A 24824-nucleotide genomic window follows, 5' to 3' on the forward strand; every position below is an offset into this window, starting at 1 on the left:
AAAGCAAAAGAGAAAGCAGGGAACAGTAACAATGAATTGCAGAGAGAACCTAGGTGAAGCCCACGTTGAACCCCTTGTGATCCAACTGACCAACGGAGAAATTCCAACAAGATTGGACCCCATCCTCACCCACCTTAATGCAGAATTGCAATGCAACCTAACAAGGCTGCCGACTGCATTTAAAACACCCTGTAAATGCACACCAGGCTGCATCACTGTAGCCCTACCTGGTATGGATGTGGGAGAGATCCCTTTCCTAGGGCAACCTCTTTATCATCTGGCCCAGGTTCAGGAGAACATCACCCGCTTGATGCAGTGCCAACCCATAGTGCCTAACAACCTTATTGGAATGCCCCGGCGAGTCTCCAAAGCAGCTTCTTCCTGGCTGGATGTCAATGCAGTGCTGGGGCAAGGGCTCCAGTTGGGGGGGTGGTGGGAACAGGTGGGACAAGGCAGCACAGACTGAAGGAAGTACACAAAACACATGCCGGGGGTGGGGGTGAAGAAATCGGCCAGGCACTTGGAGAAGCATTTCAAGGTTGAACGTTCCTCTGCAGCTGAGACCTTTCAGCTTCAGCTCCATTGACATGCTGGGAGTCTGGCTTCTGAAACAATTATTCCCAATTAAACAAGACAAATTCCTGATGGTGCCACTGATTGCTCCTGAACTTTTAACCCCTCGGGCATAGACTGCAAAATAATCTGAATTTTATGGGGGCTGCAGAACAATCGGGGCGACTGGGCAAGTTAGAGGATGCCCTTGCGAGAGGTGGGCATGGAACAGTTGCTGAGGGAGGCGCTCAGAACCCTTGCTTTGTAGTTATTCAGGCTTTGAGCTGTAACCCTCACGGTCCAAGCTAACCACGCAGCCTTGGGGTGCAGGTTAGGATAATACCTGCGCCTGAGCTGAGAGCACAGGATGCAGTTGAGTGGCCGAAGCTGTCCCCACTCGGTCATGTGATGTGGGGCGGAGCTGGGTGGGATTTTGGTCAGGCATCAAGCAAACTAAGCACTGGTCATCCAGGTGGTGGCCAGGACTCTCCAGCATGCGTGAAGGGGCCTTGAGACACAGCTGGAGCCAGACACTTAACCAAGAGAGGTCCTTGGGAGACAGTGAGGAGACCATCAAGAACGTGGAGACTGGTGATCTCGCTGCCTGCCTCATACCTTATAGGCAGGATAGAAAAAGGAGATGAATATGATGGAGGCACCTGGCCTGGCAAAGGGAGGAGCACAACCCTCAAGATCAAGGGGCAGCAGAGCCTCCTCCACATCTAGAGGCAGGTCCACAGAGAGGCATCATTTGTAGGTGCCTTGTTAGACCCAGGGTATATAGACAGTGCTTGCCCTACCTGCAGATGAGCAAGAACCGTTGTCACCAAAGGCTGCGATTCTCAAGGGAACTGGTTACTCACAGATGCCGCCTTCTGCAGGATTTGGCGCCTCGGGGACTCGGAGGGCATCCTCTGCCAGTGGCACTGGAAATGACCGCTACGCTCAATTTCTACGGCAGTGGCTCCTTCTAGGGCTCCACTAGTGACCTGTGTGGGATCTCTCAAGCCTCCACCCACAAACGTATCCAGGAGATCGTGGGCACCATCTTGGCCGAGGCACAAAACTTTGTCAATTTCAACCGAGATCAGGTGAGCCAGGAAGCAAGAGCACTGAGACTCACTGAGATTTGTGGTTTCCCACAGGTGCAGGGTGCCATTGACTGCACTCACATGGCTCTAAGATCTCCATGGCAACAGGCAGTCCAGTATGTGAACTGCAAGGGGGCTTCCGCTCACTCAACATTCAGCTGATCTGCACACGATACCCAGGGAGCGTCCACAACTCCTACATCCTCAGCAGGTCTCAGATCCCTAACATCTTCCAGGGTGCACAGGGGCTACAGGGCTGGCTCCTCTGGGACAAGGGTTACCCACAGAGGATGTGACAGATGATGCCCGTGCAGTGGCCTGAGACTCCAGCTGAGAGAAGGTACAACGAGGTTCATGATGCAGCCCGGACTTTGGTGAAGCAGACCGTTTGGATACTGAAAATGAGGTTCCGGTGCCTCGACAGATCTGGTAGGGCACTGCAGTGCCCCCCCTCAGAGGATGTCATGTGTCATCATGGCTTGTTGCATGCTGCACAACCTGGCGATGCAAAGGTGGGAGGTCCTGGATGATGAGGAGACGGAGGAGCTGCACGTCTCCTCCGATGAGGAGGAAGTGGAAGAGGGGAGGGTGATGAGGTCCTGGAAGCCCAGGATACAGGTGATGAGGCCATTGCTCTGGCCAGATGAGGCAGAGGTCCTTGGGAGACACGGGCTGACCCTTGTGTCTTTCTTTTTGATACTGCAGTGAGGAGACCATCAAGAACGTGGAGACTGGTGATCTCGCTGCCTGCCTCATACCTTATAGGCAGGATAGAAAAAGGAGTTGAATGTGACGGAGGCGCCCGGCCTGGCAAAGGGAGGAGCACAACCCTCAAGATCAAGGGGCAGCAGAGCCTCCTCCACATCTAGAGGCAGGTCCACAGATAGTTGTCATTTGTAGGTGCCTTGTTAGACCCAGGGTATATAGACAGCGCTTGTCCTACTGCAGATGAGCAAGAACCGTTGTCACCAAAGGCTGCGATTCTCAAGGGAACTGGTGCAAGATTCCATGAGGAGGCTGGTGAGATGCAGTAAGGACTCTCCTGAGAGCACAAGATAGCAACTGGGAGCGTCTGGCACCAGCCTGGCAGAGGTCATCACACTCACGCTCTGTGCAGAGTCTCATCGCATGGAGACCTCGCTGGGATACAACAGGAACATTGACTTCAAAAGTGCTTGATCCGTTTGCATGCATAATCACCTGTCCCCTTCAGCATCACACCTTCATCTGTCTAGAATGCAGACGAGAAGGGGGGGGCAGCCCCACCTCAGATGTGTTCAGAACACACGTAGCATCACATGACCCAACAACACTAGGTACGATATTCCTGCAGTAAACACAACCAACATCAAGGTGCAGGCATCACTGAGGTGGGCTGTAACTTTGGGATGGGACAATCTCTGTGGTCAGAGGGTTACGCACTGCACAGACAAGAGGCCCTAGACTGTGACTTGTGACTTCATTTTGTGCAGGGACCAAGGTTTCACTCCTGAATGACACAAACACACCTCATCATAACAAGGAGCCATAAACAGGAAGACACGATTATAAGTGAATTTACATTGGTGAACATTATTTACAAGTGATTAACACCAGTGCCAACATTGTGCCACAACATCTTCTTGGCTTTCTTAACCCTGCCGCTATGTCTTGGTGCTCCATCAACATCCACAGTGGAAGTGGAGGCAGCCTGCTGACTGCTACACCCTGTTACGTGTGATGACCTTGGCAGGTGTCCTCTGGAGGGCCCTGGCCTGCTTTCAGGTCCTGCGTGGCAGTGCCACCCTTCTTGGCCTCTGAAGCTGGAGCTCCTGGCATCACAGGAAGAGGGGAATCGGATTGGCCGGTCACTCCCAGAGTCACCTGGATGGATGACGTCGGGTGTGCACCTGCTGAACCTCCTCCCTACGGGTGTCTGAGGGCCCCTGGCTGACTTCTTGAGAGGACGGGGCAGCTGGACTGAGCTCAAGATGCCCTGCCTACTGATGGATGCCAGCTAGTGCCTCAGCGATGGAGTGCAGCTCCTGCAGCAGTGCAGGACCGATGTCCTGGACCAAAGTTTTCACAGCAGCCGCCGTCCTACCAGTGTTGATCTGAGTGCGTTGCAATGCCAGCGCTAACACATCAGACTGAAGGCAGACAGACTCCTCCATCGTGCCTTTCAATCTGAGGAATGCAGCAGACATCCCTTCCTGATGTTCCCGAGCTTACCTTTACAGATCCAGCAACTGATGTAGAACTGAATCCAGAGGCTCATCTGACCTGGACTCAGCAGATTCCTGGCCTCCAGCAGTCCTCCGAGTGCCGGCACCCTGGGATGTCCCTGCCGCCGCCTGCTTTGGATCAGACAGTGCGATGTCCTCGCCAGATTGTGACTCTGAGGCTACTCTAGAACTACGTCCCAATGAGGCGTGTGTCTCTGCGCTGGTGGGGGATGTAGGTGAGCGCTGTGACGGGTCTTCAATTAGGGTGTCATCAGGTTCCTCTTCTGAAATATCTTTGGGGCATTGAGTCGAGGGCCTGGCTTATGGACACCCTTGGATGTTTCCCAGCTGTACCTGCAAAAGAAAGGAGAGATCATTAGTGCAAGGCAGGAGACTGCGGAACAGGAGACATCACTCGGAGCATGGTTGTCCGATGGATGTTGTAATGCTGGATCCTCACTTGGTTGAGCACCACCGACCTCACCATCAGCACAGGAACGGACCGCAATCTCGCTGGCCAAGCGAATGGTTCTATTCTCAAAGTCGGTGAGTATCCTCAGTTTGGGCATTCCACTCCCGGTCTGGGACCTCCTCCTTTTGTTATGAGCCAGCATGGCCCGGATGAAGACGGATGGAGAGATTGCAAACAGGACGCCTGCCAGGCCAGGTGATAAGGATGCCAGGCATGTGTGGGTGGTGAATGGTGCCATGGAAAGGATGAGGACACAATTCGTAGAGGAGATGACGGTGTGTGTGAGAGAATGAGTGGGATCTGTGTGGATGTGTGATGGGCTTGTGAGTGTGTGAGTTGAAAGTGATGAGAAGGGTGACGCACCCTGGCAGAATGAAGGAGATCATTCATCCTCTTCTGCACTGGGTATCTATCCTCTTTTCTAGGGTGTTGGTGCTCAGCATCGCTGCCACCACCTCCTATGCTGGATCTGTCACCTTGGATGAGGGTCTTCACCCGGAGCGGGGGTAGAGGATTTCGCAGCAGGCCTCCACTGTGTCCAGTAGGTGCTCAAGAGAGGTGTTACTGAATTTGGGGGCAGCATGTTTCCTCCCTTTGGAAGCCATGACTTTCCACCAGCTTTTGATCCTTTAGAGAGTGCGAGCTCTGTGCAGGGGCAGCCTTTAAATATGGCACCTGGATTACAGAAGGCCTGAGGTGACAGCAGAACGGGCGAATCAGAGGATGCCCTGTCAGCAACCCGACATGAAACCTGTGCCTCTTAACTTTTTCATCAAAGTAGCGCACTAAACGGCGAGAAAAGTCGCCATTGCTGTCGGCAGGTCAAACGCCAGTTTCACTGCCCATTTTCAGACTTTGCTGATTTCAGGGAAAATTCTGCCCACTGTTTCTTATTTTTAACCTGGAATTTTCTGCTGAACAAAGCCGATTAAGATGGTTGACTCTCTGTCTGGAAATTATCCCCAGATGTCTCTGGAACAAAAGAATTCTCTTCATTTTGGGAATGTTGCACCTCATTATGCCTAAGGAGCTTCTAACAGACCACCTGTCCACTGGAGAGACCAAACGCAGACTGGGTGACCGCTTTGCAGAACACCTTCGGTCTGTCCGCAAGCATGACCCAGACCTCCCTGTCGCTTGCCATTTCAACACACCACCCTGCTCTCATGCCCACATGTCCGTCCTTGGCCTGCTGCAATGTTCCAGTGAAGCTCAACGCAAACTGGAGGAACAGCGCCTCATTTTCTGACTTGGCACTTCACAGCCTTCCGGACTGAATATTGAGTTCAACAACTTTATGAACTCTCTCCTCCATCCCCACCCCCTTTCTGATCCCTCTTTTTCCAATAATTTATATAGATTTTTCCTTTCCCACCTATTTCCATTATTTTTAAATGTATTTCCATGCATTGTTTTATCTCTACCTTTTAGCCTATTTCGATCCCTTCCCCCTACCCCACTCCCACTAGGGCTATCTGTACCTTGCTCGTCCTGCTTTCTACCCTTAATGTCACCTATTAGCACATTCCTTAGATAATATCACCACCGTCAACACCTCTTTGTCCTTTTGTCTATCACATCTTTTGGTTATCTCCACCTATCACTGGCCCTCTATCCAGCTCTACCTGTCCCACCACCACCCCTTAAACCAACTTATATTTCACCTCTTTTCTATTTTTACTTAGTTCTGATGAAGAGTCATACGGACTCGAAACGTTAACTGTATTCCTCTCCGCAGATGCTGTCAGACCTGCTGAGTTTTTCCAGGTATTTTTGTTTTTGTTTTGGATTTCCAGCATCCGCAGTTTTTTGCTTTCACCTTGTTAAAGACAATTACTAGTTAAACAGGTGATGGGCATTGATTATCCCATCTAAACAGAATAAAAAGATACAGCTGGAACACTTTGTGTGGAAGCCAGTAGCACTGAGGATTTGTCTTGAAAATAAACCAGCTTGAACCAAAAGACCAGCCTGGATTAATTCTTCCACTACAACCTCTTATTGTGAATAACAGTCGGTTTTATCCTTGTTGCTAAATGTTACAGCTTGATGGAGCAGCTGGTTTGGTGAAGAAACTTTATTTAGGAGACATTTAGAGGTGCTTGCACACTAGACGCGATCTCTCTGTCAGAAGCCCCGCCCACCAGATTACCCATGCAATAAGCTTATTGGTCGAAGTCCCTGTAAACTCATCACATGATGAGTGATTGACAGGAGGGAGGGACAGTACAGCCAGTTACTACAAAGATGGTACATGCAGGGTGATGAAACCCCCAGAACAATGTGAGTGGACCCCAGCGTGAGAGGGGGAGAAAAATCAGTCTAGGCTAGGACCCCAAAAATGGATTCACAAACATGTTTCTGGGGCGTGTAGCATCATCCCCCAAATGGCAGCAGGTGCTCGGTTTGCAGCAGTGAGGAGCTAGTGAGTGTCAATGATTTTGTGAAGTGTTTTGGGACACCCTGAGACATGAGAGAAATGCAGTTCCTTCCTTTTTATTTATTCCTTTGGCTGCTCTCAATAACCTTCACCCTCCTCCTCCTGCTTGGTATCGTTTCCTAGCACAAAATGATTTGTAATGTCTCCCTTCACCCAAGGAGGCAACAGAGACACATGTGATACAGCCTTTTGGCCAACAGATGGTGATGGTTAGCCCACAATTTTGTTTCCTCAATAACAATAACTTAAATCAGACCTGTTAAAATCTAAAACTTAAAACTAAAGATGTCTGGGCTGTAATTTAATCCAAGGCTGCAGATGACACTACAAACCAAAGACAAAGTTGTAATCTGAACCTTTGGATTAAATTAGAACTGTAAATCACTTTCTCCATTGCTGTGACTAATCTATTTACATTAATGTGCATGTGGAACCCTAATGCTCAGCTATCTTTGTTCCCTTCCTTTTTTTTACATCTCTCAGGAACTCTAATACCTCAACTGAGAGGGCAGGAATGCCACCTGCTCCCAAAATGAATGGATTGACCACAACCCCCACAGATTTTTCTTGTATTCCCTTGATACCGGGGCTCAAATGGAACTTTCAAGACCAAGGGGAGGGAATATTCCCCTCATCGGGCGGGTGCAGCAGGCGGGCCTGGGAGCGTCCGCGAAATGGCCCGCTTCCCGGGATCAGGCCCCGACAGCGATTTCACGCTGCTGGCCAATTAATGCGCTGGGAGCTTCAGCGATGCCGGGGGCTTCAGCGATGCCGGGGTGGGGCTGGAAGGAGCGCGAGCGCTGAAGTTTGCGCACACAGTGGGGTGCACTCTCTGAAAGCTTCCTGAAGGCACAGGGCTGCCTCAGGCAGCTGGAGCTTTTTAAAATGACAAATAACGATTTTAAAAATAAGGAAAACGTCACCACATGTGACTCTGTCACATGAACAGGGACGTGAAAAATGAGTTTAAAACATGTTTATTGTTTTTTCAGTCACTGTTGAAAGCCTCATCCCGCCCGTCGATGTGGTTTTGCAAAAAATGCAAAAGCCGCCTGGCACATTCACCCACCACCAACTGTAAGGTTGGATGGACAGCAAAAAATTCAATTTAATTAATTGATTCATGGGCTTAATAGCCCCCTTAATTGTCGGCAGGCATGCTGCCGACTCTCACGCATGCTGCCGATCAAAATATTGTGTGCTATTTCACGCTTATGCATGTCGGGTACGTGCCTGCATGCCGATTTGAAAATCCTGCTCCAAGTTTTTGTTTAGTGAGGGTATTAAGGGATATAGGGTAAAGGCAGGAAAATGGAGTTGAGGCACAGCTCACCTATTAACTAACTGAATGCTGGAGCAGAATCGAATGTCAGAATGGCCTCCTGTTTCTGTGGTCTTCTGATGCCTCATGAGTTTATTCAGTATAGAGGCCAGCAGAGATCAGAGAGCCTGAGCTGTTAATCAAGCAATGTTTTTTCTGGGGCGCAGCTGTTTCAACAAGAATAATAGTTGTCCATGCTCTCAGGCAAGCATACATAATGAGGCTTGGTTGAGACCCAGTCAACCATTAGGCTTGTTGAAACAGCTGTGCCCCAGAGAAAACATTGATTGGCAGCTCTCTGATCTCTGCTGTCAATTTCACAATTTTTGTTTACACAACCTTAAGTGGTTTCAGGGGTTTGTAGTTTTTGTTATTGATACTTTAGAGGGTCTGGATGATTGACACATTGGTTTGTAGTGAAATGCCTTTTTATCAATGTAGGAGAAAGATATGAATGAATTACTTTTTAAAAGCTTATCTTTTACATATGCTACTGTTACGATAGGATTCATTGGTTCTAGATAGTGTGTAGTGGGTCAATGGGCATGGAAGGGCCAGAGGCATAGGGAGCATGGGAGCCATAGAGGGTGGGTGGAAGGGCAGAGCTTGGCACAGGGGGCATGAGAAGGACCTTTTGAACTTACCTTTTATAAGAACCCCTCATGCAAAAAAATGTTGATGGCTCTCTGAAGGGCCGTGAACCATGACTCTTTAAAAATCTGGCCTGACTCCACGAAAATTGTAGAGGAGTAGGACATGCCTATCTCTCAATGGAGCCGGCCAGGTTGGGAGTACCAGATATGGACTTTTGACAGAGACCACCCCACACCCTTTAAAGGCACTTCTAAAAATCAGACAGCCCAGGAAGGGGATTGGGAATCCCGGAATCGGGACCTGTCCGCCATTTTTAAAAGGCTTCCGAGTTATCCTAACTCGATCAAAATCCAGGCCCAAGTGTCTTAGGAATAGAATTCCAGACCTTGCCTCTGCTGGGAGAGAGAAAGAGAGAGTGAGATGTTTGTTAATTCGAATTAAATTTTAAAAAGATGTAAAGTTCTAATAATCTGTTTTATTGATGTTGATTGAGAAATATGTATTGACCAGGGCAGTGGAAAGAACTCCCTTCCTCTTCTTTAAAATAGGACCTTTTACCCAATTGAGAAGATGGGGCCTCAGTTTAACATCTCATCTGAACAGTGCTGGGGATGAGGGACTTCAGTTATGTGGAGAAACTAGGATTGTTCTCCTTGGAGCAGAGAAGATTATGGAGAGACTTAATAAGATGTTCAAAATCATAAGAGGTTTTTGATGGAGTGAATAAGGAGAAACTGTTTCGATTGGCAGGAGTGTCAGTAACCAGAGTGCACAGATTCAAGGTAATTGGCAAAAAACCAGAAGGGCGATGAGGAGAATTGTGATCTGGAGTGTCTGCCTGAAAAGAGATGGAAGATTTAATAGTAACTTTCAAAAGGGAATTAAACAAATACTTGAATAGGATAAAATTGCAGGAATGTGGGAAAGGTCAAAGGAATGGAACTAGTTTGATAGCTCTCACAAAGAGCAAACACGGGCACAGTGTGCCAAATGGGCTCCTTCTGTGCTGTATCATTCTGTCTAAACATACTGCACTAATTGTAAATTTATCTTTACTTGGACAGGATGCATTTTTCAATCAAAATAGAGTGTTAAATTCTTCATTTGAGCTTTGTGGAACTGCAGTATAGCGAATGCGCAAAGCATTTGTTCGCACTTCCAGGTCTCTCAGTTTCCATATTATAAGATGCAATTTAATTATTTCTGATATTTTTCACAACTGTAACTCATGATTGAAAGTGTTTGAAACACAGTGGCAGTGCATAAAATATCCTGGACTTTAGGATGATGTATCACTACTGTTACTCCATCATCGCTGAGCCAGTGTCCCACACCACCGTGGGAGCACCAACATCACCATTTAGACTGGCAGCGATTCAGGGAGAGACCTCAGTGTCATCGCAAGACATTCAGGGCACTGGAAATTCCCATGTTTCAGATTTTCAGTATTTTACTTGGGTGAGTTATTGGTGTATGACTTTTGAACCTTGGGACCATGCCCCTTCTTGCATTAGATTTTTGAATTTCTTGCAGATTTCTTAGCTTTTCCTATTTTCAGTCTGAATGAAATCAGAATGCGTGTGTTGTAATTGTGTTTGATGTGTGTTTTGGTGCTCACTCTATGCAATTCAAAAATACCACACACAGTTTAGATTGTTGCAATGCTGTCCAAATTCCTTCCTTATCTCAAGCAGTGCTTTGTGGCTATAAAATGATGGGATGGGTAAAGCGTGATCTTACTTGTGAATTATGCTTATACTTGTTGCATTAGTGTGAAAAGAGCTTTACTGATTTCATTGACTTGTGCTAGAGGCAAATCCTGTCTAAAATGGCCTTAACTATAACCTCCATTACAACCAGCAGTGCCAGTTAATAAGTGGATAGCACTCTCGCCTCTGGGTCATGCGTTCAAGTTTCCACGCCAGAGACCTGAACACCGAATCCAGGCTGACATTCCCAGTGCAATACTGAGGGAGTGCTGCATTGTCAGAGGTGCCGTCTTTTGGTTGAGATGTTAAACTGAGGCCCCATTCACCCTCTCAGGTGCATGTAAAAGATCCCACAGCACTATCTGAAGAAAAGCATGAGTTCTACCCCAATGTCCTAGGCAATATTCATCCCTCACCCAATACCGAAAACAGATTTTCTGGTCATTATCACATTGCTGTTTGTAGGATCTTGCTGTGTGCAAATTGGCTGCTGCATTTCCTACATTACAGCAGTGACTACACTACAAAAGTACTTCATTGACCGTAAAGTGCTTTTGGACATCCTGTTGTAGTGAAAGGTGCTATAGAAATGCAAGTCTTTCTTTCTTTACACCTCCTCTGCATCTTTGGCAAGGCATCCTTCCTAAAATGTGTTCCCAGAATTGGCCACAATACTCCAACTGAGACCGAACCAGCGATTTATAAAGGTTGAAGGCATCCCTGCAAGGAACATGCTGCATCCCAGCTTGACACTTGAGTCATACTCATGGGTCCCAAGTGGTTTTGACTAAGAGTAATGAGTTTAGTGATTGCTTCAGCTGTGAGGTGGGGCATTGGAAACAGAATCTGGCAGGCTGCCTCCCTCCATAGCTGGCTCCTGACTGAAGTGTGCAGAGCTGGAGCCAGGCGCTATGAAGGAATACATGACCTGCAGGCCAACATTCCAGGGTTGGAGGAAAGGGGTGTGATAAAGGGGGAAAATAGACAATATAGCATTCATTGTAAATTATTCCTCTTCAATCTGCTCAATTAATAATAGGTTCATTTAAAAAAAAATCATTCTCGGGATGTGGGTGTCACTGGCAAAGCCAGCATTTATTGCTCATCCCTAGTTTCCCTGAGAAGGTGGCGGTGCACCTTCTCCTTGAACCACTGGTAGCAGGTTTGAACCAAGTGAGTGTCTTGCTAGACCACTTCAGAGACCAGTTAAGAGTCAACCATGTTGGTGTGGGATTGGAGTTACAAATAGGCCCAGAACAGGGCAAGAACAGCAGGTTTCTTCCCTATAGGATGTTAGGGATCCAGTTGGGTTTTTACAATTCAACATCTTCAGGGTCACTTAATCAGCCGCTCCTCTTTAAAACAATGTGTTGGGTGGCTCCTCTCACATTAACCTAGAACAGTCATGAGTATATGTGACCATTTCCTCACTCTCCGCCAAGACAGTAAAGACTGGAATTCCATGTGAAATTCACAGCACCCAAGATCTTGCACTATTATGAAGCATAGAAAAGGGACTGTTTGCTCTCCCAAGCCACAGCTGGGTCCCAGGGTATATCTCCAGGGCCATGTTGATTTGACAGTGCTTAGTTGCTGGGATGTGGGGTTAATGGAATAGGGCAGTACAATATGCAATCAGCCAGGGTTCCCTCCCATGATCATCATCAACTTCCCCATTCAGGGAAGTACAAAAGTGCACACTGAGTGATGCCTTTCACAGCCAAACAGTCTAAAACTCAAAGACAGGAGTCACATTTACAAAAAAAAAAATCTTACAATTATAGAGCATCTTTCATGACCTATCCAGCTAGCCAAGTGCTTTTTGAACTGTAGACAGTGTTGGAATGTAGAAAATACAGCAGCCAATTTATGCACAGCGAGCTTCCACAAACAGCAATGAGATAATGACCAGATAATCTATTTCAGTAATGTTGTTGAGGGATAAATATCGGCCAGAACACCAGGGAGAACTGCCCTATTCTTCTTCAAATAGTGCCAAGTTACTTGAGCAGGTAGACTGAGTTTAATGACTCATCTGAAAGACTGCAACTCGACAGTGCAGCATTCCCTCAGTACAGCACTGAGGCAGCCTGGATTTTTGTGCTCAGGCTATTGGAAAGGGACTTGAGCTAAAATCTTTTGACTCAGAGGCAAGAGCGCTACCCACTGAACTACAGTTGGCTCAGCCCAAGAGTTGGCCACCTGGGCAAAGTACTGGATGGTGGTTGGCACTGGTGGAACTGGACCTCAATGCCTTTAAGAATGGAATAGGAGAAAAATATGAGTGGTTGGGGCAGTAGAGGTGGGTGGTGGGAAAAGAGAAAACTGGCAGATAAATAGTATCTCACTCTATAATAGAACACAAAACATTTAAATGCATTGCCAGGCAAAGTGGAATATTTCATATTTTTTATTTAAATGCGATGAAAACAATAATTTTTAGTCACCAACAATCCAACCATTTACAGTAAAAAATAAATACTGTGCTATTATACAATTCTACATCAAGTTCCCTTTCACCTTTTGTGCCTTGATGTACTGGAGAACCAGGCACAGATTACATTATATACGCAGTGGTAATCAGTATGTATATCTAGTTATTCACAGAAATAACACAACACACATTGTTTCAGATCCTTTGATGATTCAGATGGTGAAAGGATGAGCCCATTTGAACACTTGTGAAGTGGGTGCTTAACCAAATGTCTTTGACATGTCAATATTCCCAAAATTATGTCCATATTTTGCTTGATGTCCCTGAAAATGTCTCGGGCCCAGCACCTTGTATGAACTGGTCACAAAGCACTCACCACACAGCTTCGTACCCCTCAGCACAGACTTCTGAGGACATTGTGAGGGCTATATACACAAGGCACTCAGCTCCAATGCCAACCTCTCCTCAACAGCTGGTACCTGCTGCTCACGTGAGTACAGTTAGCTGTGCTTAACTTGCTGGGACTCCTTGTTGAAACTGATGACCTTATCAGAAGCACTGGAGTTAACAGGAGAGGGCGCAAGGGCAGCAGGATAAAGCATTACTTCTGTATTCTGGCTGTTCTGAGTAATTAGTACATGCACAGACAAGCGGATGAGATGATTCAGTGTGCGAGAAAATTATATTGGCTGTACAGTGCAGTACAATATACAGTCCTTTTCTCATTAGAAAGGAGTTAAATCAATTTTTTTTAAAAAAGAAGAAATGATTTAATCCAAACATGGGGAAAACATGACCATGTCATCCTTTGAAGGAAATATAGTGAGGGGAAACCATTGATACTTGTTGTTTGATTTTGTGTGGCTTTCTTGCTGCTTGCGTGAGGGAAGTTCACTTCAACCCATTGAACACTTTGTAGAGAAAACCATGAATTACTTGTTTTAAAATTACGGTAATCTATTACAAAATTAACTTGTGAATAACTGGAGGGATGAATGTTAATATCTCTTATAAAATTCCAGACGAAATCATTAGCTGTTAGCAGATCCTGTATTGCTAAAGTCATAATGTATAGACATTAAAGATGTTTGTGATAAATATTAACACTGTCTTTGAAGGGCATTAATTTTATTTTTGTTTTCGCCATTGTTTCCCATTTGGATAAACCCCCATTGATCAGAAGTACACTATAGAGAAGCTCACTTTATACTTGAACGTCACAGGCTGCTTATTAATCCACATTAACAATATTACAGCTCTTTCTGGGCATCAGAAATTAACATAATTTACACTTCAAAGTAGAGCACAACCTTAATAGAGGCTGCAGTATGCATCCACCCACACTCTGTGATTCTGTGGGCACTTCATATGCCCATCATTTAGTGAAATAAAAGCAAATTATTGAGTGCACATATGTCTATGTATGTGTGTGTATATTTTTATATTTGTGTAAATATATTTTCATATATGTGTGACTGTGAATATTTGTGTATTTAACCAAACATTTCTTGGTTGGAGGCACACGATAGGAAAATCTGTGTACATGTTTAAATGTGCATTTGAATGTTTGTATGTGTGTGCAAATTGTGTAAGTGTAAGCACATTTACAGTATGTTTCTTGGGATGGGAATACAATAAATTAATTTAACTTATATTATTCTGATGCAATTCCTTAAGAAAACCACACAAATCTTCCATAGTAAATGTCAATCAATTGTGTTACTGTCTGCTTTCAAGTCACTTCACTCTAGTTATTTCACAGTCTGATTTTTGCCATAACTAAGTAACACCTAAAATTGCAGCATTTCAAAATGTTGTTTGCCATTAAATCTTCCTAGGAAAATATAGTAGGGTTAAACAGCAAGTCTGGTAATATGACTGTACATTTGTTGGCTTTTAAAGGCCTGTAAACAACATACTGCAACTTCTAATCATTTAAGCAGTAATTTATATTAACTGTGTGGGTGTACAACAAACATGCATTTGTGTGATTGGCTTATCCATCCTTTTCATCTCCAGGACCAGGGTTGAAGACAGGTGTAGTAAAAGTGTTTTCTCACTTTCCCATGCTCGAGAGTCATAATTAAAAGGTTTTCAGACAGTTACAACGGAGCACAAAATGGGCCTCATTATCCAGAACTGCTACAAAGTAAACAAAGGCAACATCACTTTGGATCAAAATCAATAGAGGTTATAGTAAGTTCTATAATAGAGCCCTCCATCTTTTAACATGTGAAACAGGTGCTTTAACAATGTGACAAAGAAACATGAAAACAACAAGTTGCATTTAGATAGCATCTTTAACAAAGTAAACTGTCCCAAGATGCTTAACATGACAAAAATTGACACTGAGCCACATAAGAGATATTAGGTGCCCAAAAACATGGCCAAAGAGGTAGGTTTTAAGGAGCATCTTAAAAGAGAAGTTGAGAGAAGCAGAGATACAGGTCAGTTTAGAGAGGGAATTCCAGAGCTTGGGGCTTAGGCAGCTGATGGCCTAGCTGATGAGGTGATGGAAATCAGGGATGCACAAGAAGCCAGAATTGCAGGAGTGTAAGTAGAGAGGAGTGAGGTCATGGGGGAATTTGAAAACGAGGATGAGAATTTAAAATCAAGGCATCTGGGGACTGGGAGCCGTTATAGGTCAGGAAGCACAGGGGTGATGGGTGGAAGGACAGCTGCAAATCATCTTAAACTCTGATGAATTAAGCTCACTGCAGATCCAATTACTGTTCAATATGGTTGTATGCTCTTATCTTGATCACAAATGATTCAAAAATATTTTTTGTAATAATTTTCAGTTGAGCAGAATGGAAAACTGGAACAAATAATTCAATCATGGATCCACATATGATTATAGAGCACATAATTTCCCAAATGATGGGGTGAGTCATTTGATTTCCTGGAAGTATGATGACAGCATTTAACCCCACAAGCACTGATAGAATAGGTACATTTTCTCAATTGCTAATGTCAGTGAATTAGTCTGAAATATAGATAAATGTGATATAGCTCTGAAACAGTGGAACATCTGAAAACAATTCAGTTTGTGACACAGCGATTCAGTGTTAAGACTTCCTGATTTCTCTTGAATTATTTTCACATTAAAGGAATTGATAAAATCGAGTTCAGACAATACCTTTTGAGATTGCCATAAACTCTGGAACCAGGGACACAGGTGCCAGTTTAGAAGATGATGGGACACAATAATCTTAGGTCTAAGTACTTAACACTAAACTGGGTTGGGGTGGGCGGGGGGGGGAGTGAACATGCAGAATGGGTTACAGGGTGTTATAGATAGGGTGGGGAAATTTAAGGAATTCTTGGATAGATAACTAAGTGTTGGGCCAGACAGATTACTGCAGAATCTCCTCAGCACCCACATTTTTCTGCACTCCTATTCCAATCTTTTCATCAACAGGAAAAGTACATCAGCTCAATCAACATCTGCAGAACGGGTAGGCAGTCTACTGTTTGGACTTGTATGTTTCTTTGGTAGAAAATGAAGGGAGAGTAGGACAAGAGGCTCAGCACTTGAAACTGAAGACGATTCATTCCCTATGTAGACTTTGGTGTCTGGTTCCTTCAATTTCTATAATTTTTCAGATTTCTAGGTACACAGTATTCTGCATTTAACCATTCTTAACTGTGGTCTTGCATTTGGAACAAAATACTTGTGTGTCAAATAAGCGAATCAACATTTAACTCAGGACATTTCAGAAGGGGTTTCAATCGATTACAGACATCTTTCTACGCACATTTAGATTTTGTAGGGATATCAGCGTTTTTAGTTTTGTACAATATAAACAGATTAAAGTAGTTTATTTTGTAATCATCACAGAATGGTACAAGACATGATTCTTTAGGAACCTTTGTAGGATGTCTTTTACAATTTGTGATACAGCTTACTTGTTGCCAAATGCACCATAACATCAGAAATATACATCTATATAGCATCTTTATTGTAGATAACTATCCCTAGGGAATTCAGTGGTGAAAGCAGCATAAAAATGGACACTGAGCCTAGGAAAGAGATATTGGAGTTGACTTAAAGTTTGATCAAAGAATTGGAGTTTAATGAGTGTCTTTTAAAGCAGGAGAAAGGAGAGGTGAGAAAGGAAATTCCAGAGTATGGGGGCAAGTTAGCTGAAGGCATCATTGCAATGATGTGCACACTCCCATCTCTGCCCCAAGAGAGAAGCGGGGAATTGTGGAGGGCATTATAGGGCTGAAAAAATTAACAGATATAGGGAGGGGCCGGGGCCATGAAGGGTTTAAACATAAACATGAGAATTTTAAATTAATTAAATCAGCAAGGAAAGAGGTGCTGCATGAAGGATAAGTGGGATTTTTGGATGAACTCAAGTAGGGTGGAGGATGGGAGGTTCGACCAGGAGAGCAGTGAAATAGTTTTGTCTGGGGTTGACATGGACGAGGGTTCAGCAGCAGGTTGTCCGAGGCACGGATCGAAGCAGGCAATGTCACAGTGGTGGAAATAGGTGGTTGCTTTGATGATGAGGATATAGGCTTGGAATTTGAACTCAGGGTTGAGCAGGATGCCGAGGTTGCAAATAATCTGATTCGGCCTAAGACAGTGGCCAGGGAGGCAGATGGTGAGAATACAGAGCTTGTGCCAAGGTCTGAAGATGAGTGCTTTCATCATACCAATTTTTGGTTAGAAAAATTGCATGTCATCCAAAACTGGTAGTTGGACAAGCAATAAGACAGCACTGAGGCACACGATGGGGGAAGAGAGATGATGGAGAGGTAGAACTGTGGATGTAATCACCACAGGACAGCATGAAGTTCAAGAACAGGAGTAGGACCATAAGACCATAAGACATAGGAGCAGAGATTAGGCCATTCGGCCCATCGAGTCTGCTCCGCCATTCAATCATGGCTGATAAGTTTCTCAACCCCATTCTCCCACCTTCTCCCCGTAACCTTTGATCCCCTTACCAATCAAGAACCTATCTATGTCGGTCTTAAATACACTCAATGACCTGGCCTCCACAGCCTTCTGTGGCAATGAATTCCATAGATTCACCACTCTCTGGCTAAAGAAGTTTCTCCTCATCTCTGTTCTAAAAGATCTTCCCTTTACTCAGGGGCTGTGCCCTCGGGTCCTATTCTCTCCTACTAATGGAAACATCTTCCCCACGTCCACTCTATCCAGGTCTTTCAGTATTTTGTAAGTTTCAATCAGATCCCCCCTCATCCTTCTAAACTCCATCGAGTATAGACCCAGAGTCCTCAAACGCTCCTCATATGTTAAGCCTTTCATTCCTGGACCTTGGGAATATAGGTTAAGTATTTTAAGGTGGGAGAATAATGTTGGTTTTGAAGGGCAGAAAGATAGTGCCTGAGGAGATGAAACTATTTACAAAGGCAGGTAGCAGGGGGACCGGGAGGAGAGATTGGGCAGTCAGAAATTTAGTGGGAATAGAGTCGAGGAAATAAGAGGTGAATCTTGTGAAATTAGCAAGGATTTCAACTTTTATCTCAGAGCAACAAATATTTAAGGGTGCAACATTTTGCATCATGCATACAATGCAAGAGATTGATGTGTACCATTAAAAATCTCCTAAGCATTCTAGTGGTCCATAAAGTGCATAGAACAGTCTGTGTTTATACCTATAGACATCAGCTTGTTGTCTTGTTTCCTCTGCTGGGCAGAAGCAATGGTCTGTTTGGCAATCGCTGTAGCGCAGCCTTAGCAGTCAGGGGTCGTACAGGGTTCAGGGAGCGAGGTCTCTCAGGTGTTTTTGTGGATGAACGGATTATTGGCTGATGACTGTCAATAACTTTTTGAGGTCTCCTGTCAACCTTTGACCTGTCAATAAAATAATATTCATTATATGTTGTTCATCTGAGAGAAGCAGGGGAATTTGATACATTGGTTCGTCGCCAGGTTTTAGTGGTACTGATGAGAACATTTTCTGCACTGGATGGCCAACCCCTTCTGTGCAGCATTGGCACTGACTATCACTGCCACCGCCTCCCAAGCCGGAGTGGTGAGATTGCTGGACCTCCTGCGGCCAGAGCAGGGGTGGGGGACATCACGGCGGGCCTCCAAAAAGCATTTCAGTGATGGGTCACTGAACTCTTCTTGGCTGTCAGGGTCATGTCTTCACTGGAACAGTCCTGCGCTGCAAGTGTCAAGAACTGCGGCTGCAGTTTAGATATGGAACCCAAAGTGAGCAAATGGTGAGGTAACCAGTGAGACGGCATGTTTCCTGCGGTTGCATAATTAATGAGGCAGGAAGCGGATGATACGGTGTGAAAATACACCATTGCAGCCGGCGGGTAAAATGTAATTTTTCACGCCCTCTACCTCACTTAGTGTTATTCTGGGACAATCCCGCCCACTGAATCTTATAGCACAGAAGGAGATTATTTGGCCCCTTGAACCTCTGTTGACTTTCTGAAAGGGTTCCCCAATTAATCCAACTCCTCTGCTCTTTCTCCACAGCCCTGCGAATTATTCTTTTTAAAGTTATAAATCCAATACCCAATCTGAGCGATTGAAAAATCTGGTGCTATATTTTCTTCTTAGATGAACAATGTCAAAATGCTTGTTTTAATCAAAATTTTTAGCTTGCAAACAATGAAAACACATGATTGCTGGTGACCTGATTTTGTCAAAGGGAATGGAAGAAGACAATCACAGTGCACATATCATATCACAGTAATTCTTTAACTCTTCTCTAACAAGAAATTAGTCCATTAAATTTTACAAATGCAAAGTTTGTTACTCTGCTTGTGGCGTGAATAATATTTAAATTCTAAAAGCCCGTTTTACTGGGCAATCCCGGGCATGTGGTGAAGGTCAATCCCTAACTATACAAAGGAGACAACACAGTGATCATGATTTCACGGTCTAAATGATCACTTCATCTCTCACTTACAAAGTTTGCATGGTTAGACTGTGCCTCAAGCTGCAGTTTGCAATTGCACTTGCATTCATTCTCCATTATATCAATCTCGCTGCCGTGACAACCAGCACTTTCAACTTGAAATTGGTGGATAACTATTACATGTGCCTAAATATAGTGATACAAAACTGTAGTGGGTTCTGTTGTTGAACTAGCAATCCAGAAAACATAGAATCATAGAGTAATTTATGGCATAAAAGGAGGATATTCAGCCCAGTGAGTCCAAACTGGCTCCCTGCAGAGCAATACAGTCAGTCACACTTCCCCACTCGTTTGAATTTGAATACTGTTTTTTAAAAAAAATCTGGAAATAAAAAGCTAACTTCAGTAAAAGGGACCATGAAACTATTAGATTGTCAAAGAAACCCAACTGGCTCATTAATGTAACTTAGGGGATGAGGTGTAAGAGAGAAAGGAGGAGGAAACAGCACAAAAATTGTGTGTGTAGCAAACATGTACTGAATTTGTCCAAATTTCCTCTGGAACTCAAATAATGCCTACTGTTTATAGGTGTAGAGTGAAGTGGACCAACCATACATGGGGGAGACACAACTGTGACAACAAAAACAGCAGACCATGACCTAATCATCTTATCACCTACTCCTCACACATACACAATTATATTGTCAGGTAACAGTAATCAGTGGTTCTGTTACTAGATGGATAATCCAGTAACTGTGGCATCTCACTCACTGCAAGCTCAAGGGACATCACCACTCACTCTCTCACACACCCTCACATCTCCATCTGGCCTCAACACCTCTGGAGACTGCCTCCTCAGTCCTCATCATCTTAAGGCCACTTGCACAGATCAACATGTGCCCCCACACATATCCTGGGATACACCCCATCCCCAGTACAACCCTCACCCTGTAGCCTCTTCCCTTGCCTGAGGCTACTTCTCCCCCTTTACCAAACAAGCCCAATCCCTGCAGCTGTTGAAAAGCCACCCCGCCTTACAGCTGGTCTGATAGGTAGGGACCTGCCTGTGAACCCCCTAATGTGATGTGGTGTTGCCTACGAAGCTTGGCGCTGATGACCGCGAATGCTGCCCGAAGCCAGCTAGGCAAACAAACCTCGATGTCCCAAGCAAAGTGCAGCTCGCCAGGTGCATGTCGCTTATGTACAGTTGAGAAACACATCAGCGTGGTGCCTGGATGATCCAGCATGGGGGGGATGATTCCGTCGAGCAGGGCTTATAATGATATGTATTAAAATGACATTCCCGATGTGCAGCAGAGGGAAACGCAGCCTGCTATTGACGGGTGGAGCAGACAATCGCAAACTGGTTTCACAACATTGTGAAACCGATTTTTGGCCTTCCTATCATGTTAGCCGCTCATTCCCGCCATGATGCCCAACGCCAACGGGGACAGAAAATTCCGCCCTATGGGTTTTGGTATCAGCGATTTGAGAAGGTGCCTCAAAACCACCTTCTCAAGGGCAATTAGGGATGAGCAACAAAATGATGGCCTTGCCAGCGATGCTCAGATCCCATGAAAAGAATTTTTAAAAAATCAAAGTTGCCTTGCTGTAAACAAAACAAGTTATTCTAAACTTGTGTCAACCTTGCAAATAATACTCAATGGTATTGTGATTTAGCTAGATATTATTAATAATATAGATAGAAGGCACAGTATTGTGCGAGCATTCATACTTTACACTTCTTAATCCAACTGTGGCTGGTCCAGAAACTGGTCTTAAGCTCTCGACAGCAGAGTACACAGTCAGCCTGTCCTCAAGCCTATTTCTTGGTTGAACTCCATGTGAAAATGCAGCTTCTCTGTTTTCATCAAGCACAGTATAGTTCTCATCACCTCTTTGCAACAGTTTGCTTTCCATCTGGACAGACCTTCTTAAGCATCTAACCCTAAAGTCAAGTACTTTGTGAGACCTTGTGGGTGCTTCTTGACGTGATGGAGGAACAGGAGACAATGTTCGATTAAAGTCCGCAACCAGCAAGCTTTCTGCATTGGAAGGGAAATCTGAAAGAAATACATTTACTGAGTAGGGAAACACAACTTTAACTGGCTCTAGAGCTCTAGTCTTGAAGTACTGCATTCAGTGCTGGACACTGCACCTCAGGAAGGGTACATTGGCCTTGGACTTGATGCAGCGCAGATTCAACAGAATATTATTGGGTCTTAGACAATTGACAAGATGAGTACAGGCTGCTTATACTAGGCTTGTATTCCTTTTAGAAGATTAAGGGGTAATCTGATTAATCACTTCATAATTCTTGCATTAAATTGTATCTGCCATGTGTCTGCCCATTTTACCAGTCTGTCTATGACTTCCTGCAGTCTGTTGCTCTCCTCCTCTGTTTACATCAGCAGCAAGCAATATCTTCCCCAGGGCATTGCTGTTTCAAGAGAGTAATGGATGTCTGAGCTCTGGCTCTACACATGAAACTTGAAAATGTAGTAAACAGAGGAGGAGAGCAACAGACTGCAGGAAGTCATAGACAGACTGGTAAAATGGGCAGACACATGGCAGATACAATTTAATGCAAGAATTGTGAAATGATTCACTTTGGTTGGCAAAATGAGGAGCAACAAAATAAATTAAATGGTACAAATTTAAAGGGAGTGCAGGAACACAGGCGCCAGTATGTACATAAATCTTTGAAGGTGCAAGACAAGTTAAGAAGCCTGTTTAAAAAGCATATGGAATTCTTGATGTTATAAACTGAGTACAAAAACATGAAAGTTTTAATAAATCTTTATAAAACACTAGTTAAGCCTCAGCTGGAGTACTGAATTCAATTCTGGGCCCCTCACTTTAGCAGGAGGATGTCAATGTCTTGTAGAGGATGCTGGGAAGATTTACTAGAATAGCACAGGAATGGTAGATCAGTTAAGTGGAGATATTAGAGAAACTGGGTTTATTCTCCTACGAGTGGAGAAGAATAGAAAAGATTTGATACAGGTGTTCAAAATTCTGATTGGTTTCAATGAAGTAATAAGGAGAAACTGTTTCCAGTGGCAGAACAGACAGTGTCAAGAGGGTACAGATTTAAGGTGGCTGGCTCAAGAACCTGAGGCTACATGAGGAAATAATGTATGCAGCAAGTTATGATGGTCTGGAATCTGCTGCCTGAAGGGGTGCTGGAAACAGGCTCAATAGAAACTTTCAAAAAAAGAACTGGATAAATATTTGAATGGGAAACATTTACAGGGCTTTGGGGAAAGAGCAGGAGAGTGGGACTAATTTGATAGCTCTTTCAAAGAGCTGGCACAGGCAGAAAGGAAGAAGGACCTCCTTTTGTGCTGTGTGAATCAATGATTCTACGGCTAGGTTTTGTTGTGATAATATAAACAGCCAACTGAAACCACATGTAAAGTTTAAGACCTTAGGCAGCAAGTCAAAATGTGCTGGAGTAGTTTCCAAACAACATTCATACCTGAACAAGCCAGAAACTGAATTGCATTTTTAAATCAAATGATCCAACTTACATGGGGATGAAGGGACTGATTCTGGTGAAACAGGGCCATTCCATTCATTGGAGCAGTTGTCCTCCTTCTCCTCATCACTAGAACTGTTACTCAGTACACCATTATCATTATGATCAATCTTCAACACTTGTGTGTCTTGTTCCTTCAGAATAGCTTTGAGGCGCCTTTAGAAGAAGTTATGTAAGAGTCATTGCTCATCCCTTCAGTATTGATTTATTTTTACTAAGGCTGGAGACATAAACAAAATTGTTTGAGATCTATTATTTCAGATAGTTCCTACAGATGTGGGTATGCGCAAGAGATTCTTTTATTTTCCCTGGTCTCTGTATTTTCCTAAAGGCACACTCATGGACACAACAGCCTTCTGCTAACTTGCATAAGTGCCTACTCTTGTAACCTTAGTGAGTGGCTGTAGACTATTCAACCATAGCAAGCATTACTGCCCAGTCTGATCCTGTTCTCATCCAATGTGTGTGCACACATACATGCACATAAACACACAAACACAAATATGCACATACAACAAAAAACATTTATATAGCACCTTTAATGAAGTAAAACATCCCAAAGCACCTCACGGAGTGTTATCAAACAAAATTTGACCCCGAGTTACATCAGGAAATATTAGGACAGACATGCTCAAGGGATAGATTTAAAGGAGTATTTTAGAGCAGAGAGAGGCAGAGAGGTTTAGGGAGGGAATTCCAGAGCTTAGGACCCAGGTAGCTGAAGGCACTGCCGCCAATGGTGCAGCAATTAAAATAAGGGATGCGTATGAGGCCAGAATTGGAGGGATTTTGGAGGGTTGTGGGGCTGGAGGAAATTATAGAGATAGGGAGGGGGGCACAATGGAGCGATTTCAAAACAGGAATGAAAATTTAAAATCAAGACATTGCTTAACTGGAAGCCATTGTAGTTCAGCGAGCACAGGGGTGATGGGTGAACGGGATTTGGTGCAATTTGGGATATGGCACAAAATAGTTTTGGATGACCTCAAATATATGGAGGGTGGAAGATGAGAGGTTGGCTTGGTGTGTGTTGGGATAGTGAAGTTTAGAGGTAAGAATGATAGAGGTGAGGTTTTAGCAGTAGATCAGCAGAGGGAAGGGCCGAGTCGGGTGATGATACGGGCGTGCAAACAGGCGGTCTGAAGGTGTTGTATCTGAATGCACGCAGTATACGAAATAAGATAAATGAGCTTGTGGCGCAGATTGAAATTGGCAGGTATGATGTGGTGGGCAACACAGAGACATGGCTGCAAGGGGATCAGGACTGGGAGCTAAATATCCAAGGATATACATCCTATCGAAAAGATAGGCAGGTTGGCAGAGGGGGTGGGGTTGCTTTGTTAGTAAGAAATGAAATTAAATCGATAGCAAGAAATGACGTAGGGTCAGATGATGTAGAATCTGTGTGGGTAGAGTTGAGGAACCGCAAAGGTAAAAAAAACCATAATGGGAGTTATGTACAGGCCTCCGAACAGTAGTCAGGATGTGGGGCACAAGATACACCAGGAGATAGAAAAGGCAAGAAAGGCAAGGTTACAGTGATCATGGGGATTTCAATATGCAGGTAGACTGGGAAAATCAGGTTGGTAGTGGATCCCAAGAAAAGGAA

At 44.5% G+C, this 24824-nt stretch overlaps 1 protein-coding gene across 2 annotated transcripts in view; it reads right to left on the reverse strand.

Annotated features, from left to right (window-relative positions):
* Positions 1–13437: 13437 nt before the first annotated feature.
* Positions 13438–24824, reverse strand: part of lrrc56 (leucine rich repeat containing 56) — a 138849-nt gene continuing 127462 nt past the window's right edge. For both annotated transcript variants that reach the window (XM_078549338.1, XM_078549339.1), the window contains 4 exons: positions 23208–23371; positions 21410–21737; positions 18452–18650; positions 13438–14959 (listed from right to left, as the gene is read on the reverse strand). In XM_078549338.1, the coding sequence (XP_078405464.1) occupies positions 18461–18650; positions 21410–21737; positions 23208–23371 (682 nt within the window). In that variant the 3' untranslated portion in view covers positions 13438–14959; positions 18452–18460. The remainder of the gene's footprint in view (positions 14960–18451; positions 18651–21409; positions 21738–23207; positions 23372–24824) is intronic.

Source organism: Cetorhinus maximus, chromosome 9 (assembly GCF_964194155.1).
Source record: "Cetorhinus maximus chromosome 9, sCetMax3.hap1.1, whole genome shotgun sequence".
Lineage (NCBI taxonomy): Eukaryota > Metazoa > Chordata > Chondrichthyes > Lamniformes > Cetorhinidae > Cetorhinus > Cetorhinus maximus.